Raw genomic sequence first — 15,575 nt, forward strand, 5'->3', positions numbered from 1 at the left:
CGAGTGCGCGCCGTTGACGCTGGGTAGCAACCATGCTTGCAGTGCTCTGGCGGCATACCTGGTATAGCAATTGCGGGACATTGCCGCGGCGGGAGCGGAAAGAGGCCGTGCCGAAGAGATGTGATAGGGTGACCTGGTCTGCGCAGCCTGGCAGCTGTGCTCAAGGCAGCATAGACTGCCCGGGTGGGGTGAAGGGAAGGCATGCACAGTACAGCCGGCATCGACGATCTGGAAGCACGCCTCTGACGACCTCTGCCCCCGTACCCGGTACATGCAGAACCGAATCTCGCGGGCTCGGGATTCCGAGAACTAGCCAGGGCAATTGATGAACTGAACAAACTTTGGCGTAACCTTGGTCTGCAACGCTGCTGCTTCTGCCGTGAGGCGAGAAAAAAGGAGCTTGCGTCGGTAGCAGAGATCTGGACCGGACGATTGGACCACCAGATCCACAGTAATCTTGTACCTGGTGTCCGGATTCGGGCGGGTAGATTACTGCGGCACAGCAGATTGGTGCAGGGCCTTATTGAATGGCTGTTTCGAGCATGAGTATAATACACTCGGGCCAATCATAACTGTTGCAAGGCGGGTCTTGATTGAACCGGTAATGTCAGCAAGACAGTAGGTGTGCTTGGAGGGTTCCCCGCTGGCTAGATTGATGGAAGACTGTTTGGCCGGAATATTCGTGGTAAACACTAAGAACGGGTTTGCGAAATCAAAGGAGCAGATTTGTTGGTTTACGCTGCACGCAGTAGGCAACTTCGGAACGTGATTGTAGTCGATATATTTCGGTCTTAGAAAAAGAAGAAATCTTCAAAAGAAAAGGCCACGAATGCGGTGGGAAAATGAGCAAACGGTTGGTCGCTATATGGAATTGGGGTTTGACCATCCGATGTCGTATACTCGAGGTCAAGCAGAACGCGGTCATTGTTGAGTATCTCATTCATTAGCGGAGAACATTAATGTTTTGAGCAGTGGGCAGTGATAACATAGTTGAGTGCTCTCTTGCATACCGTCCACCGTCGCTCCAGTGTAGTGTTCGGGAGTATGAGAGGGACTGTTGATTGAAACGTTGAGCTTACAATCTCGAATTCGCCGCGAATGTTTGCGAAATGTTTCTGATAGCCTTGAGGTAACATACATAGCTTGACTAGACATGACCCTTTACCGTACACGACCGGTATCAATCTGTGCTGTACAATGAGTATGTAAGACGTCAAGATCGGGTTGCAGGCATGTGTTATTCCATTGAACATTGCTCTTCGCTCGCTGTCGAGCCTATGTGTTGATCTGTATGTAGCACTTATGCTGGTCCGCATTTGCAGGGGAAGAGGCTTGAAACCATGAACCCAGGGCCGGGTTTGCGAGCTGAGCACCGAGTTGTGCTCGTATTCGAACGGTAAAAGAGAAAGAGTGCGCGTCTGATCATCATCATTCGGGTATGAAGTATGAAGAGTGTAGGGGTGGTGATGGGAGAAGGTTGAAGTTGGTGTGTGTGTGGTCGTGGAAGTGGCGTGAGGTGCGTCGCGTGCTTGGTCGGTCTTTCTCTTTTGAGACGTCCCTTCTCAACTACAGTAACGGCTTCTCTTTCCTTCTCTCCTCGCTCTTTCGCCCACAAACGCCCGCGTAACTCGCAGAGCCTATCCAACACACTGTACGCTTCCGTCTCTCTCGTACTTGCTTACCTACTCAATATCACACTGCTCCATCAGCGTGTGTACCTTGATCGGATCCTCGTCTTCGGTCCTGGACCCTGCATCCAACAGGCCAGCAAATGAGACAGAATGCGCTCATCCGCGCCGTTGTCTCATTTCACTGAGCCCTGTTCGTTCCCGCCTAGCCGTCGACACGCTCTACCCGACGGTCCGATTGAACTCAAAGAGCAAGATCCCTGGATCCCCGTTCCCGGGCCTCTACCTCGTGGTTGGAGCAGCGGTGAAGGCTGCGCATGCGAGAGAAAGAGCAAGGAAAGAGGCGCGAGCAAGCTCAACCCCGGATGCTGATACTGTCGGCGTCGGCAGAAAGTTTATGTAAGTGTAAGCCACACATGAAGGTAAATGAAGATGGAGATGAGATGTCGCGTGTCGCGTGTCACACATTCCCTACCCTGTCCTGCTCTTCCCTGCTCTCACCCCTCCATCCCCCACCTCCCCAGAAAAGCTCGCGGCGCAATCTTCGTCGTCCGCCTGTCGTGCCGCAGTGTCGCGGAGTTTTGTCGTTTCCTGCAGATTGTAACGTAGGGGAATATCGCGCTGTGCAACGGTACAACACACGGCGAGCAGCGTATGTACAGTCGCAACGATGGATGCCCGAGTGGGCGATAGGTAATGGCGAAGCTCGTCAGACATGGAGCGAGTCACTACCCGACGAGCTGTTTGACAGCGCTGTAGGCAACCACGTTCTTCTCTTCAGTCCCGTACCCATTCAGTACGCGTGCGACGGTATCCGTAGTGACTAGCTCCCGCAGGTCGTCTCGGCGCCCTCGAGATTCCCCCTCCAGCGCAACACCGGGACGAAAACACAACACCCGGCCGCCAGGCCACGGTGCTCGCCGCTGGCCCACCGCCCCTCCCGTGCAACAGCAACAGCAACATCCCCGCGCGCGAGCCCGACGCCCTTCCTGTGGGCGCCGCGAAGACATGCGGTCTGTCGGAGCGAGCAGCCTGCCTCCCTGTCTGTACATATCCGCTGCCACGTCGCTCATCCGCTCGTCCGGCCTGGGCTCATCACGTCACAGCGCGTCGCGGACGCCCCATTGCCCCAGTACGGCGGGCGAGCCCGTTGCCGCTCCCGTTGCCGTTGCCGCTGCCGCCGCCGCCGCCGTTACACGTATCGTGCTCGGAAGCGCCCGAGGTGCTGCGCCCTGCGCTCGCGCTCACAGGACGCAGGGGAAGAGCTGGGGGCCAACAAGCCAGCCAGCCAGCCAGCCAGCCAACGGGACAGGGGCAAGTGCGCCGCCGCCGCCGCTGATGCTGTTGTTGCTGCTGCTGGTACAATTAGGACAGGCGCGATGCGGCACGATGCATTGGAGCTATCTGCCGCTCGCCCATAGAGGACAGGGCGCAGGTCGCAGGTACGCAAGTGAGTGAGGTGGGCGTTGGTCGCAGACTCGCAGTCGGGCATTTTTGTCGTGCGCGACGGGATCGACGCGGGAGCGACGGGTCGGTCGGTGGGGCGCGGGGGCGCGTCAGCGCGTCTGGGCGTGCCTCACCTCCCCCGCACCGCATCGCATCGCGCTGAGCTTCATCATCACATCACCATCGGCCACTCGCGTGAGTACTCGAATTGTGAAGACTATGGAATGGACATGCAGGCGGACGGCAATACGGGTACGTACCTTTCTGTTTGATCTCGAGTCCAGGCCAGGCAGTCCAGTTTCTGCCACCAACCGCATGGCTGGCTGCGCCAGCGCCGGCGCCGTCGCACCACCAATGAAGAAGCCTTAGCCTTGGCCGGTCGATCCCCCGTCGATCCGGACTAGATCGCATGGCGCGACGGCGCGGGGCCTTGAAACAGGCGTTTTGGTTTGGAGTGGACGGATTTTTTTTCTGTTGAAGAAGTCGCAAGAGTAAATAGGGAGACGGTGTGTTGTAGTGTGGTGTTTGTCGTTGCTTGGTTCTGTTCTTCCTGCCTGTCTGTTGCGCTGTGAGAAGAAACGCTCGTTTGTCTGTTTGTCTGTCTGCGTCTGTAGGTACTCTACTGTACGCTTCCGCGCCTACCCGTTGCTAGTGTTTTAGAGTTGGATGGTTGGATTAGGCTCCGCGTGCTGCCGCGCGTGCGAGTATATACACAGCGGGCGACGTCGCTGGCATGGGCTGCGACGACGACTTGCAAGGGAAAACATCTACGACGAGACGAGAAGGTGTACGGGTACACGGTTTCTGTCCCTAGATTCCACCACCACCACCACCAACACTATACCAACTGCAAACACAAACAAAACCACCGATACCCAGTCACCATCGCCGCCACCATCAAAAATGCACACAAACACACCGCGCCGCACCCCCGCTCTCAGCCTCGCCCGAGCGTCCATCTCGTTCCGCGGCAACAGCAGCAGCAGCAGCAGCAGACACAGGTCCAAATCCGCTTTCAGCACTGCTACGAACGACGACGCAGACATGATACCCCTGCTCGCGCTGCCGTCTTCCAACGCCAACGCCAACGCCAACGCCAATGCCATCGCGAATTTAAACGCCGTCGTGGTCGCTGCGCCGCCGCCTCATGCGCATGCGCCTGAGCTTGGACTTGGCTTTGAACTTGAGGGCGAGAGGCAGGAGGAGAGGGACATGGACGTGCCGCTGCTGCCGCGGTGGCGGATCAGTACCAGTACCCGTGGGGGGAGGGGCGTCTTTCGTGAGTAGTCCTGTCCTGTCCTGTCCAGTCCCTTAACCCTTATTTCTCACTCACTCAGCCATCTTTCTCGCCTTCAGATTTCTTTATCGAACGCGTAACTAATGCTTCGGCATCCTGCAGGGCGCGTGCTGGATAGTTTGCGCGCGGATGTTGCGATGGCGGAGGCGGAGAAGGAGAAGGAGACGGAGAAGGGCAGGAATGGGAGGGGCAGGGGCGTGTGCGCTTGTGCGAGATGTTTTGCTTAGGTTGGGTTGGGTTGGGTTGGGTTAAGAGGGGTTGGTGGTGTTGGGTGCTAGTTCATCGTCGATAGTGAAGCTTGGGCTCAGACTTGCTGCGTGAGGGATGATGCATAGGTAGGTAGGTAGGCGGCGCCGCGGGCGTCGCGCTAGTATACGTACCTAGCTCTACTCGGGTGCTGGGCGTTTATGTTCGTTTGTTTTTGTCATTATCTCTGTCTTCTTGCGGCCTTCTTGTCTCCGGGAGTGGGACAAATGGACCGACGAACAGATGTACAGACGGGTGGACGGACTTTCTGGACGAATGGATGGGTGGGTGAACAGACAAACAAAAACCCTCTTTCTCGTTTTCTTTCTAAAGGATATCAAATATCTCAACGCTCTCAAACCCCAACGCCGACCCATCTCTTTCTTTCTTTCTTTCTTTCTTCTTTTTCCCTTCTTATCTTATTCTCTCCCCCCACAAGTCGGCTACCATCGGCTTGTCCCCGGCCTCCCCATCCGGCCCACACAGACGCGTGGGTACCTACCTACCCATCTCGCCGCCTCACGGCCCGCAACCCCGTCGCCATGCCCGCACCCTTACCCGCCTTCGCACACGCACGCGCACGCGTATGCGTATGCGCACGCACATGTGCACGCGTATGCGCTGCTGTTTTGGGTGGGGGTGCTGCTCGCGCTGTCTTTGCTGGTGGTGGTGCTGTTGTGGAAGTGGTGGCGAGCACAACTGTGCTAGTTGTGCTAGCGGTGTTGGTGTCGCGGGGTGCGCGCATGGTGGTGGTGGCGGTGGTGGCGGCGCAGCAGCGGGAGCTGGGCCGCCAGGCGTCGAGGTCGCGGGGTGTGGGCGTTGGTGCGGGCGGGTTGGGTCTGGTCGTGTTTTGGTGGTTGATGTTGTTGTTGTTGTTGAAGAAGAATACGAAGTAGTTGATGATGATGGCGGAGAGGTTATGGTTGTGGTTTTGGTAGTAGTAGACGTAGTGCCAGAGGGCGCAGCGAGCCCCGACACAAACAGCGGAGAGTAGCCTGCGGCGAGGAGGATGTGGGCGTGCGTGTGCAGCGTGAGGTCGCGGGGCGGGATGGTCGTTGGGGACATGGTTTGAGCTGAGCAGTGCTGAGCTGTTTGGAGGCGTTTTGGAGGGGGAGAAGTTGGTGGTGGTTGATGTTGTTGTTGTGGTGGTGGTGGAGGTGGAGGCAGTTAAGAGGATGAGGTAGGAAGACAGCTTGGTAGAGTAGACAGAGAAGGAGTGAATTTCTGTTGAATAGACAAGACAGAGTAGATAGATAGCCAAGTAAAGAAACAGACAGCCAAGTAGACAACCAACCAACCAACCAACAACCTCCCCTCACTATATAGACGCACTCACCCAACCCAAACTCACTCACCCCACCCCACAACCTCGCTCGGGCGTGCGGAAGGCGACCACCAGCCAGTCCAGCCCAGCCCTGTCCTCCAGCCCTGCCTTGACTGGGCTGGACCCCATCGACCACAAGGACCGCATACGCCACAGGGGGCACAGGGCTGCGGGCTGTAGCATGGCAGCAAGGAACACGCACACACGCGCAGGCCGGGGATATGGGAAATCACCTAGGCACGGCCGGGGTGAGCGAGCGAGTGCGCGAGTGAGTGACGGGCGATCGCGGAGTCGGGCACGCACGCACGCACTGCACTGCACTGCACTGCGCGTACGCACTATACACAAGGCAAGCCAAGACAAGGCAAGCCAAGACAAGGCAAGCCAAGACGCACACTTGACAGCGGGGTGGTGTGCTGCTGCTGTTCCTACAAGGGTAAACGAGCCAGTGAGTGAGTGAGCAAGGTAAAGCAAGAGAGCAAGAGAGCAGCATGGCAAGAGCGAGCAAGGCAAGGCAAAGCAAAGAAGAAGAAAACCACTCATGCCCAACGCCGCGGCCGCGGCCACGGCCCCGTCCCCCGTCCCCGGGTGCAGGTAGCAGGTAGCAGGTACAGTAGCAGGAACGCATCGCAGCGCATCCCGGCCCGCGCGCCTGGGTGCGCTGCCGTGCCGTGTGGATCGTCGCGTAGGTACAGTACCTGGCTGCTGCTGCCGTTGGTGGCGTAAGTACCTAACTGGCCACAGCGGGGGCGGGGCGGGACGGCTTGTCGGACGGGTAGGCGGGTAGGCGGGGGTTAGGCCGGGGAGGGGTATGCAGTATCTGCGATCGGTCTTGGGCTAGATTCTGCGCTGGTTTGGGTTTGGGTGCGGTGCGGTGCGGTGCCGGATTGGGATGGGGTTAGAATGGGTTGGCTGCGTGCGTGTTGTTGTGTTTTGGACAAGGTTTTGCACCTATGTCTGTTCCCTCGGTGCCCGGTAGAGCAGCGTACGGATTACTGCTGGGACGAGACAAGAGGGACGGGATGGGTAGCTGGAAGCTGGTAGCCGGGTCGTTGGTTAGTAGTTAGTTGAGTAAGGAGTGAGGAATGAGGCCGCGCAAAGCAATCCAATTCGCCCACCAGGTAGGTGGAGGCCATTCCACTCCACTCTTCTTTACTCCACTCCCGCCCAGTCCAGTCCCATGCAGGGTGTAGGCACGTCGGATTGGAATCCGGTGTCTGTGCCGGGGGCTTCTGAGTCGTAATTCGTTACCTCTACAAGTACGAAAACCTGTGCTGTTTGCGGCATCGACATTCTTACTCCATAGCGGCCCCATTTCCAATCCGACTTGCTTACACCCTGTACGCTGTCTCGAAACAGTGGAGAGCTTGACCAAGAGCCAGGTAAAGCGTGATCCGAAATCCGAAATCCGAAATCCGAAGAAAGGAAGGAATCCAAGGCGCGCGCGCGCAAAAAAAGCAAAAAAACCAAAAAGTAACATCAACAAAAACAAAAAACAACAAAAAAACAAACACCACCACCACCAACCCACCCGCCCGCTCGGTCATCGTCGGCGGGAAGTCGGGCGTGCGAACGCAGTAGGCACCTAGGCAGCAGGTACCGACCTACCCAAGGCAGGTCGTCGGGTCGGGTCCGACCGCCCACACCCTACCGTAGGTACATAGTTACAGACAACGGATCCATGCCGCGGGATCGACGGTTGCGCACATCCCGGTGATGACGGTGACGGTAACGGGACGCGGGAAGACGCTCCCGACGTTGCGTGCGTGCTTGTGCTTGTCTGGCTAGCTGGCTGGCGGGGTCGTGTGTGCGCTACGTACGTACATACCTACGTCGCCGGTACTGACAGCCAGCCAGGCATGTCCGTACATACGTACATAGAGTGGAGCAGGAGTCGGCGCGTCGGGGGTCTGTCTGGCCTACCTACCTAAGTTGGTTGGGTCGGGGTGATGGGATGGGACGGGATGCGATGATGGACGATGGTGATGGTGATGGTGATCGCCTTCGATGTGATTCACAAAACACCCGACCCGGGGCGAAAATGAGGCGGCGCAGGGGTGGGGGATGTGTGCGATGTGTGCGATGGGGCTAGGAACAGGAACAGGCACAAACACAGCCAGGAACAGGAAAGAGCAACACACGGAGGCAGCCGTCAGCCCGTCGCCGCTGTCGTCGTCGTCGGGAGCAAAGCACGCAACCAAGGAAGCAACCAAGGAAGCGGGTCTGTCTTCCGTCGTCCATCGCCTGGCTTCCGTACTCTAGTCACACATAGGTACGGATTAGGGTGGTAGGCAGGTAGGTATGTTTACCCAGCCAACCACGACAACGGTGGTCGTAGCAGCGAAGGGAGGTGGTGTTGCTAGCAGTGCCGCTAGCTCAAGGTACGGCGCCAGTAGCGCGTTTATGCTTAGTTCGCTGGAATGCCGCTCGGGTACTACCTAGGTACTCGTCAAGACGCAAGGACGCAAGGGCGCGACAAACAGTCAGCGAGCCCGGTTCTTGGGCGCTTGTCTTGTCACGTGTGAATGTGCGTGAGAGACAATGGATGGTGGACTTTGGTTTGCATGACTTTGGTTTGCCTCGGAGCAGATAAACATCGGACAGACATCGACGACGGAGGTATGGTAGATGGCTGTTCGCAGACGGCAGCTCGCCGCAGGCAGTCGGGAGGGCTAGGTATGGCGGACCAGTTAACCAATTAACCAACACCGTCTCTTCCCCTCTTCCCCTCCCCTCCTCTCCGCTCTCTGTTCTCGTCTCGTTTCTCGCGAGAGGAGACGAGACAAGAAAACCCGCAGCCGTTGCTACAGTATGTAGGTACTTCGTACTTCGTACACCGGCCCTACGCACATGGCTAAATATAGCCGTACCTTCCGTACGCGGCGCACCGCCGACGCTTGCGCTGCTGCGGGGCGGCGGAGAGCGATGGGCGCCGTTGCCGTTGTTGTGTGCACGTATTCGCACTAGCTAGATAGGTACAGTATAACAACAACTACTACTACTTTTGCAATCGTTTGTGCCTCGCCGCTTACCACACGCGGCGCAGGCGGTCGGCAGACCGCAAACGTGGGCGCCATCTCAACGCCGCAAGCGAGAGAGCGGGGCGGGGCGCTATATCTGCGTATTTGCTGCCTAGCCGGCGTTGTCCGATCCAGCCAGCTAGCAGGCAGCCATGCGCGCACGCGAGCGAGCAGAAAAAAAGCTCCGTCCGTCAGCCTCGGGCTCAGTCAGCACTCGGCAGGCTGTCATGCGAGATCGGATCAGAGGTCTAGGCTGTGCGTCGTCGCCGTTCATGTGGGTAGCTAGATACGGAGTGCTGGGTAGACACTGCGTAGACGTGATGTTTTCGGCGTTTGTTTTCGTTGCGTGCGGGTGGGCGAGATGCGATTCTACCCCGCCTGGTGCCGCTTGCCTAGGTAGGTTTGTTTCTCATTCATCCGGTTCGGCAAAGTTGCGAGAGCGCATGACCCGGGTTGTGTGTGTTTGCATCACGTGTGAGAGTGAGAGTGAAAGAAGGGAAAAAAAAAAGTCTTGGCCGAATTGATCACGGAGGGCGCGGCGGCCAGACAGGCCAGACAGACACACGGACCTCGCCTCGCTCTCCACCCAATCCTTATTCTCTCACTATTTCCTTTTTGCGCCGTCGCCGCAAAACAACGCGCCCGCCGCAACGATGCAATGCACCACCGCCGCCGCCTCGTATCTCGCTCGCCCTACCCGCCGCGCCCGATACGAAGCACATAGCCGGGCGGGAATGTTCAGTCAGCAATGTGTCTCGAGAGCCTCGTGCCATGCTTCTGCATCCCACATTGTAGAAAAAGTGAGCATATGATCGCGCCTGGCTGCCGCTCAACGTTACTCGGGCTTTTGCAGCATGACCTGGAAACCCCTCCTTCGACGTACCGCAAGGGATCCGCCACGCCTACTTAAGACCGGAAGAAGCCCGCCGCCAGCATGCTGGTAGACGACGTCGAGAAAGCCGCCGCTGCTGCCCCCCGTTGGCACCAATCCCCCACCATGCGCGTCCTGGCTCTTTTCCTGGGCCTGCTAGCCAGCGCCGGCCTCGTTTGCGGCATTGTCCTGCGCCCCAGGCACGCCGCTGTCGGGGGCAGAAGCCCCGCTGCTGTTGGCGGCACTGGTGGCACTGGTGGCACTGGTGGCACTGACGCCGCTACCGACGGCAGTGGCGCCGGTGGAGCCGCCGTCGACAACTTCCCCCAGGTTAATCTCGACTACGCTACTTACCAAGGCTCGACGTTTGCCGACGGCGTCTCCCAATGGCTGGCTATCCGATATGCCGCCCCGCCCGTCGGGAACCTGCGCTTCGCTTCGCCGCGCGACCCGCCCCAGATGCAGGGGACCCAGACTGCAGACAAGGTATTTTTGTTTTCTTTTTCTTTATTCTTTTATTTCCAAGGTCCAGTTTATAGTACGTATGTACGTACTATGTCATACTAATTCCCCTCCCCCAGCATGGCCCCATCTGCATCGCTACCGGCTCCGGCATCTCGGACGCCCAGTCCGAAGACTGCCTGTTCCTCGACGTCTACGCCCCCAGCACCGCGACGCCAAAGTCCAAGCTGCCCGTCTTCTTCTTCATCCAGGGCGGAGGCTTCAATGGCAACACTAACCCCAACTACCACGGGCGCGGGCTCATCAAAGCCGCGGATCACCAGATGGTCGTCGTGACCTTCAACTACCGCGTCGGCGTGTACGGCTTCCTCGCCGGCAACGAAATCGAGGCCGGCGCCAGCCTCAACAACGGCCTCAAAGACCAGATCAAGGCGCTGAAATGGGTGCAAAAGTACATTGAAAAGGTGCGTTGTGTCTGGCCGTCACGCTTTTAGCTTTGGATGTAATGCTAATAAGCGCAGTTTGGCGGCGATCCCAACCATGGTGAGCAATGCGCGAAAAAGCCCCATCATCCCAAACAAAAACAAAACACTCACTCACACCCCGCACAGTCGTCGTAGGGGGCAGCAGCGCCGGCGCCGCCTCGGTCTCGCTGCTCTTGACCGCGCACGGCGGCCGCAACGACAACCTCTTCGTCGCCACGGCCGCCGAGTCGCAGTCGTTCGGCACCATGTACAACAGCAGCGAAGCGCAGTTCATGTACGACGGGCTCGCGTGGCGGACCGGCTGCGCCAGCGCGAGCAATAGCCTGCAATGCCTGCGCGACCTGGACATCGCGACGCTGCAAGCCAACGCGATCACGACGGCGCTGCCGGGCGCCAAGGGGCCGCCGCTGTACATGTACAGCCCGACGATCGACGGGGACCTGGTGCCCGACTACACGCACCGACTAATCGCACAGGGGAAATTCATTCACGTCCCTACCATCTGGGGGGACGACACGAACGGGGGCACGGTGTTCACGCCCAAGAGCACAGACTCCCAGGATGCCAGCGACACGTTCCTGCACAACAACTTCCCGGCGCTGACGCCCGCGCACCTGGCCAAGCTGCACGAGCTCTACCCCGTCGACGGCACGCCCCGCTTCCCCGGCGCCGGCCGCTACTGGCGCCAGCTCAGCACCGCGTACGGCGACATGCGCTACACGTGCCCGGGCCTGTTCGCGAGCACGGCCTTCGCCGCCGCAGGGCAGCAGACGTGGAACTATCTCTGGAACGTCGAGGACGCGGCGCAGATGGCTGAGGGCTTGGGGGTGCCGCACACGGTCGAGGTCAACGCCATCTTCGGGCCTGAGAACGTTAATGGTGGCGCGCCCGCGAGCTATAGCACCACGAATAGGAACATTGTGCCTGTCGTGCAGGGGTATTGGACGAGCTTTGTGAGGGGCTTGGATCCGAATCGGTACAAGAGGGCTGCGAGCCCGGTTTGGGAAGGTTGGGGCAAGGACCATGCAAGACGGCTGGTATTCAAGACGAACGCGACGGCGATGGCGGGGCTGGGTCCGCAGCTGGTCGACCGGTGTACGTGGCTCAGTGGCATTGCTGTTGATATTAAGCAGTGAGGTTTGTGGGAGGCCGGATGAGAGGCTGGGTGCAGTGGTTTTGCTATGTAACGTCTAATTTCTAGTCATCTACAGTACCTAGTCAGGGCGGATTGGTAGGGCTGGGTGGATCTTTTGGGGCTTTTCTGGCTTTTTTAGGGGTGCGGGTTTGGATGATTTGTTTTGGGTTTGGGTTGGTTGGTTGTAGAGGGTGCGTTTTCTTTCCTGTAGATACTATAGTTTGTTTGACTTTGGTGGGGTAGTTTTTTCTGGGGCGGTGGGTGCGTGGTTGATTGATTGATTGATTGATTGATAGGATATGGTATGATATGATATTCACTGCCTCTTCGTTCTTTGGGTTGGTTGTGGTGGTGTTGGTGGTGTTACCGGGGTAGAGCGTGGCGCGTAAATCTATGTAAGAAAGAAAAGCAGGCTTACGTATCTTCTAATCCTTTAATATAATATAGTCGAGTCGTATCGTTACTTAGGCTTAGGTTTACATCACAACCTACTAATATATTTACATATATACATACTCACCGACAAATCTAATTCTATAATATATTATAGTCCTTTAGTCTTTTTAGTCTTTTGGTCTTTTATTTTATTTTATTTTTTTTTTTTTTTAGTTTCCTATGTTTTTTGCCTCGGCGTTTTTGGTGCCTGGTTTGACGTTTTTGTGTGTTTTTTGTCTTTTGGCTATGCGATGGGCGGAAGTACAAAGGACTCAACAAAGGAAAGAAACAAGGAAAGGAAAAACACCAGAGCCCCCGCAAAAAGATACCCACCCGGCTACCCCTCTAGGCACGAACCAGCCCAGTCAGTCAAGTCAGCAGCAAGAGAAGAACAGTCAGCTAGCTACGCAAAATACACAGCCCCACACATATTCCTACCACCACCGCCTAGCCCTACCACCGTACACATCCTCCAAATCACCACCATCGCCCCGCGAAGCCCGCGAAGACCGCGAAGCATGCGAAGACGGCTTACGACTACGACCACGGCTCCCCCACCGCGCAAACAGCGGCACCTGCTCGCTAGCAGCCTAGCTGCGCGCGTCCCGAACCAGGCGGACCACGTCCACGTCCGTCGGCGGCGGAGGAGGGGCCGCGAGGAGGCGCTGCCGCCGCAGGGAGCGCTCCCAGGCGGAGGGGCGCGAGCGCGCGGAAGTGTAGGGCGGAGAGGTGGCGCGGGGCGTGGTCTCGGCGGGGTAGCGCGAGCCGTCGCTCTCGGGGTGCCGGCTGTAATGCTGCAGCTGCTGCTCAGAGGCATCATTGCGAGCGCGGTCTTGTGTTTGTGTTTGCGTTTGTGTTTGTGTCGGCCCGGAGCGTGTATGCGTATGCGTGTACTGCAGCTGCAGCGACCGCGTGTGCTGCACCCCGTCGCGGTCGACGAAGCGCTGCTGTGCGTAGTAGCGCTGCGAGGAGGGCTGGATGCGCACGCTCACCTGGGTGGAGAGCCCGGGGTCCTGCTGCTGCTGCTGTTGCTGTGCGCGGGCACGCTCGCGCGCCGCTGTGACGCGGGGGCAGTCGTTGTCGTCGGAGTCGGAGGAGTTGGAGGGGTAGTCGTAGTTCTGCGAGGAGAGGGGCCGGCCGCGCGGAGTCGAGTAGCTGTTGTAGCTGTTGTAGTTGGAGTTGGAGTTGCCTCCGTAGTACCTGCTACCGGACATGTCTGCGCTTGTGTGTTGAGTGGGGATAGTGGCTCTTGAAGCCGTTGTGCGCTGTGCGTTGTGCGTGAAAGCGTGCTTTGAGTGCTTGGTGTGCGTTGAAGCTGGCGAGCTTTCTTGTGGGGGAGGAGTGTGTTGTTTTACCTTTGCTTTATATATTGGAGATGGCAGTGATTTGTCTTGTCTTGTGACAGTGCGATATATGTTCAGGAACATGCGAGACAATGCTGTTGTTTAGGCATGGTGGCAAGGCTTTGTTTGGTGTTGTGGGAAAGCTAACAAAGCGACTTTACGGGGACTTGTTTGGCGAACTGCAGAAAGGAACGTGGAGTGGCGCAGGGCAGGCTATTACATTGCCTTTAAATCTTCATTGGGCATGCCTAGATGGCTTCAAGAGAGGGATGTGCTTACTATGGTTGTTTATCTTGTCAGTGATGGTGATGGCGAGGGCTCCCAGGTGTATCGTGTAACTACGCGCTGGCGACGTAGGTTAGCCGCACCAGGCGACAACTAATTGTTGAAGACGAGCGTTCTTCCTCAAAGTCCCGCGCAAGGCGGAAGCATCAATGAAAAGACGGCAGCAGTCCAAAGTGTCCAAAAATTCCCTGCCGATCCGAAGACCACCAGAAGCAGTCAATGGGTAGTTTGCAACTAGCAAACACGCAACCTCGGACGAAATCCTCACTGGTCTGCGTAAAGCCCTTGCACCAAGATGAAGAAGAAAGAAGAGGATTTGGAGGGGGGGGGAAGGGCCCTTTTATACTGCCTGGGGTGGTCCGTGTGTGCGCTAAGCGAGGGTGGTGGTCGTTAGGGAGTGACGCACGCTGCCACAATAACGGAATCTAGGGCCTTCTAGAAACCTCTCACCACTTCTAGTGATGTCAGTGCCACTTTCTGGTATCTACTCAACCCTCCCAGATGCTCTCTTGACTTGTTAATTGTGAGAGCATAAGCGTTCCTCCAGCTTGGATTGATTCTGATATACCATGTAAGTGGAAATAGGCAATCTAGCCAGGAGAACGAGCTGCGCCCATACAGACGCATAGGCATACCAAAGAGAAACAACCTGTCCCAAGCCGAACGACTGTAGTTTCAGAGAGAGAATGTTCAGTGTTTACCAAAAGCACCGGGCCACCAGGCATGCCAGCGACCACAGCCAAAGACAACCCCAAAGCGAGCACCAACCGGTTGAAGCCATCCGCGCGCAACCGCAGTTCCATGAGAAGGACTACAACAACAGAAGACTCTCATTCAAGCTGCAGCAAGGCTGAAGTGCGCAAGTTCGCAAGGCGCAGATGCGCAACTCAACCGCTCAGCACCGCCACACCCGCCAACAAACGAAGCAGTATCCCGAGTCCTAAGCATTGCTCACTATCCAGCTCAACACCGTTGGCCATCTGTACTTCCAAGCGCACAGCCACACCGTCGCACGCAGTTGCGCGAAAGCGTGACCGACCACCAAGGATCTTGAGACGTATCAACGAACGAAACAAAGCTATCCACACCGCAGCCCCGAGGGAATGGCCCACCAAGCATGAACCGCGCAAGAGCTCAAATCGCTCGAACGCGTGATACATCGGCCGCAGGACCTGCTCAACAGCGCAATTGCGCTCGCGCGCAAAACCCCCGAACGGAGCCAGACGGAGCATATCATAAATAGAAGCACGCGGCTCCAACATGTCACTCTGTCTCAGACACCCAAGACAGCCACCCGCCACAAGACCACACACCAAACGCCGCTTCACGCACAAGACGCCTTTCTCGGAAAAAGCCTTTTTGCCATGACTCCTCCTCCTACCGTCACGCCCTTGCACGACCACAGACAGGCACACACCGCCTACTACTGCTGCAGATGCGGTTTCGGTCCAATGCTAAAAGCGCTCTACGCTTCCTGTATTGAATGCGGACACTACCTAGGCACACACTGTACTATGATTGATGTCCGCGAGGAGGAATCTGCGATGTGAGTACCAACTACATGACCAATGATGGAAATTGGCATGCTAATACAGATT

General features: G+C 57.4%; 5 protein-coding genes across 5 annotated transcripts; 4 read left to right on the plus strand and 1 right to left on the minus strand.

Moving 5' to 3' along the window:
- The first annotated feature begins 3,566 nt into the window (after positions 1–3,566).
- On the plus strand, positions 3,567–4,688 carry K452DRAFT_115928 (uncharacterized protein). The gene is made up of 2 exons (XM_033535089.1): positions 3,567–4,353; positions 4,474–4,688. The coding sequence occupies exons 1-2, from the start codon at positions 3,741–3,743 to the stop codon at positions 4,596–4,598; spliced, it is 738 nt and encodes a 245-aa protein (XP_033392689.1). The 5' UTR covers positions 3,567–3,740; the 3' UTR covers positions 4,599–4,688.
- A 380-nt stretch (positions 4,689–5,068) lies between these two features.
- K452DRAFT_362211 (uncharacterized protein) lies at positions 5,069–6,484 on the minus strand (the record flags this gene model as incomplete). The annotated part of the gene is made up of 4 exons (XM_033546487.1): positions 5,069–5,841; positions 5,954–6,115; positions 6,148–6,279; positions 6,337–6,484. The coding sequence occupies 4 exons, from the start codon at positions 6,482–6,484 to the stop codon at positions 5,120–5,122; spliced, it is 1,164 nt and encodes a 387-aa protein (XP_033392690.1). The 3' UTR covers positions 5,069–5,119.
- Positions 6,485–9,196: 2,712 nt separating this feature from the next.
- K452DRAFT_116244 (uncharacterized protein) lies at positions 9,197–9,690 on the plus strand. The gene has a single exon (XM_033535092.1). It carries the CDS (start codon positions 9,234–9,236, stop codon positions 9,483–9,485), a length of 252 nt encoding a protein of 83 aa, XP_033392691.1. The 5' UTR covers positions 9,197–9,233; the 3' UTR covers positions 9,486–9,690.
- A 268-nt stretch (positions 9,691–9,958) lies between these two features.
- Positions 9,959–11,915, plus strand: K452DRAFT_312776 (uncharacterized protein; the record flags this gene model as incomplete). The annotated part of the gene is made up of 5 exons (XM_033543588.1): positions 9,959–10,318; positions 10,359–10,370; positions 10,414–10,758; positions 10,816–10,837; positions 10,906–11,915. 5 exons carry the CDS (start codon positions 9,959–9,961, stop codon positions 11,913–11,915), a joined length of 1,749 nt encoding a protein of 582 aa, XP_033392692.1.
- Positions 11,916–12,202: 287 nt separating this feature from the next.
- K452DRAFT_116262 (uncharacterized protein) lies at positions 12,203–13,741 on the plus strand. The gene has a single exon (XM_033535093.1). The coding sequence runs from the start codon at positions 12,601–12,603 to the stop codon at positions 13,600–13,602; it is 1,002 nt and encodes a 333-aa protein (XP_033392693.1). The 5' UTR covers positions 12,203–12,600; the 3' UTR covers positions 13,603–13,741.
- The last annotated feature ends 1,834 nt before the right edge of the window (positions 13,742–15,575 follow it).

The sequence above is a fragment of the Aplosporella prunicola genome (assembly GCF_010093885.1).
Source record: "Aplosporella prunicola CBS 121167 unplaced genomic scaffold K452scaffold_36, whole genome shotgun sequence".
Lineage (NCBI taxonomy): Eukaryota > Fungi > Ascomycota > Dothideomycetes > Botryosphaeriales > Aplosporellaceae > Aplosporella > Aplosporella prunicola.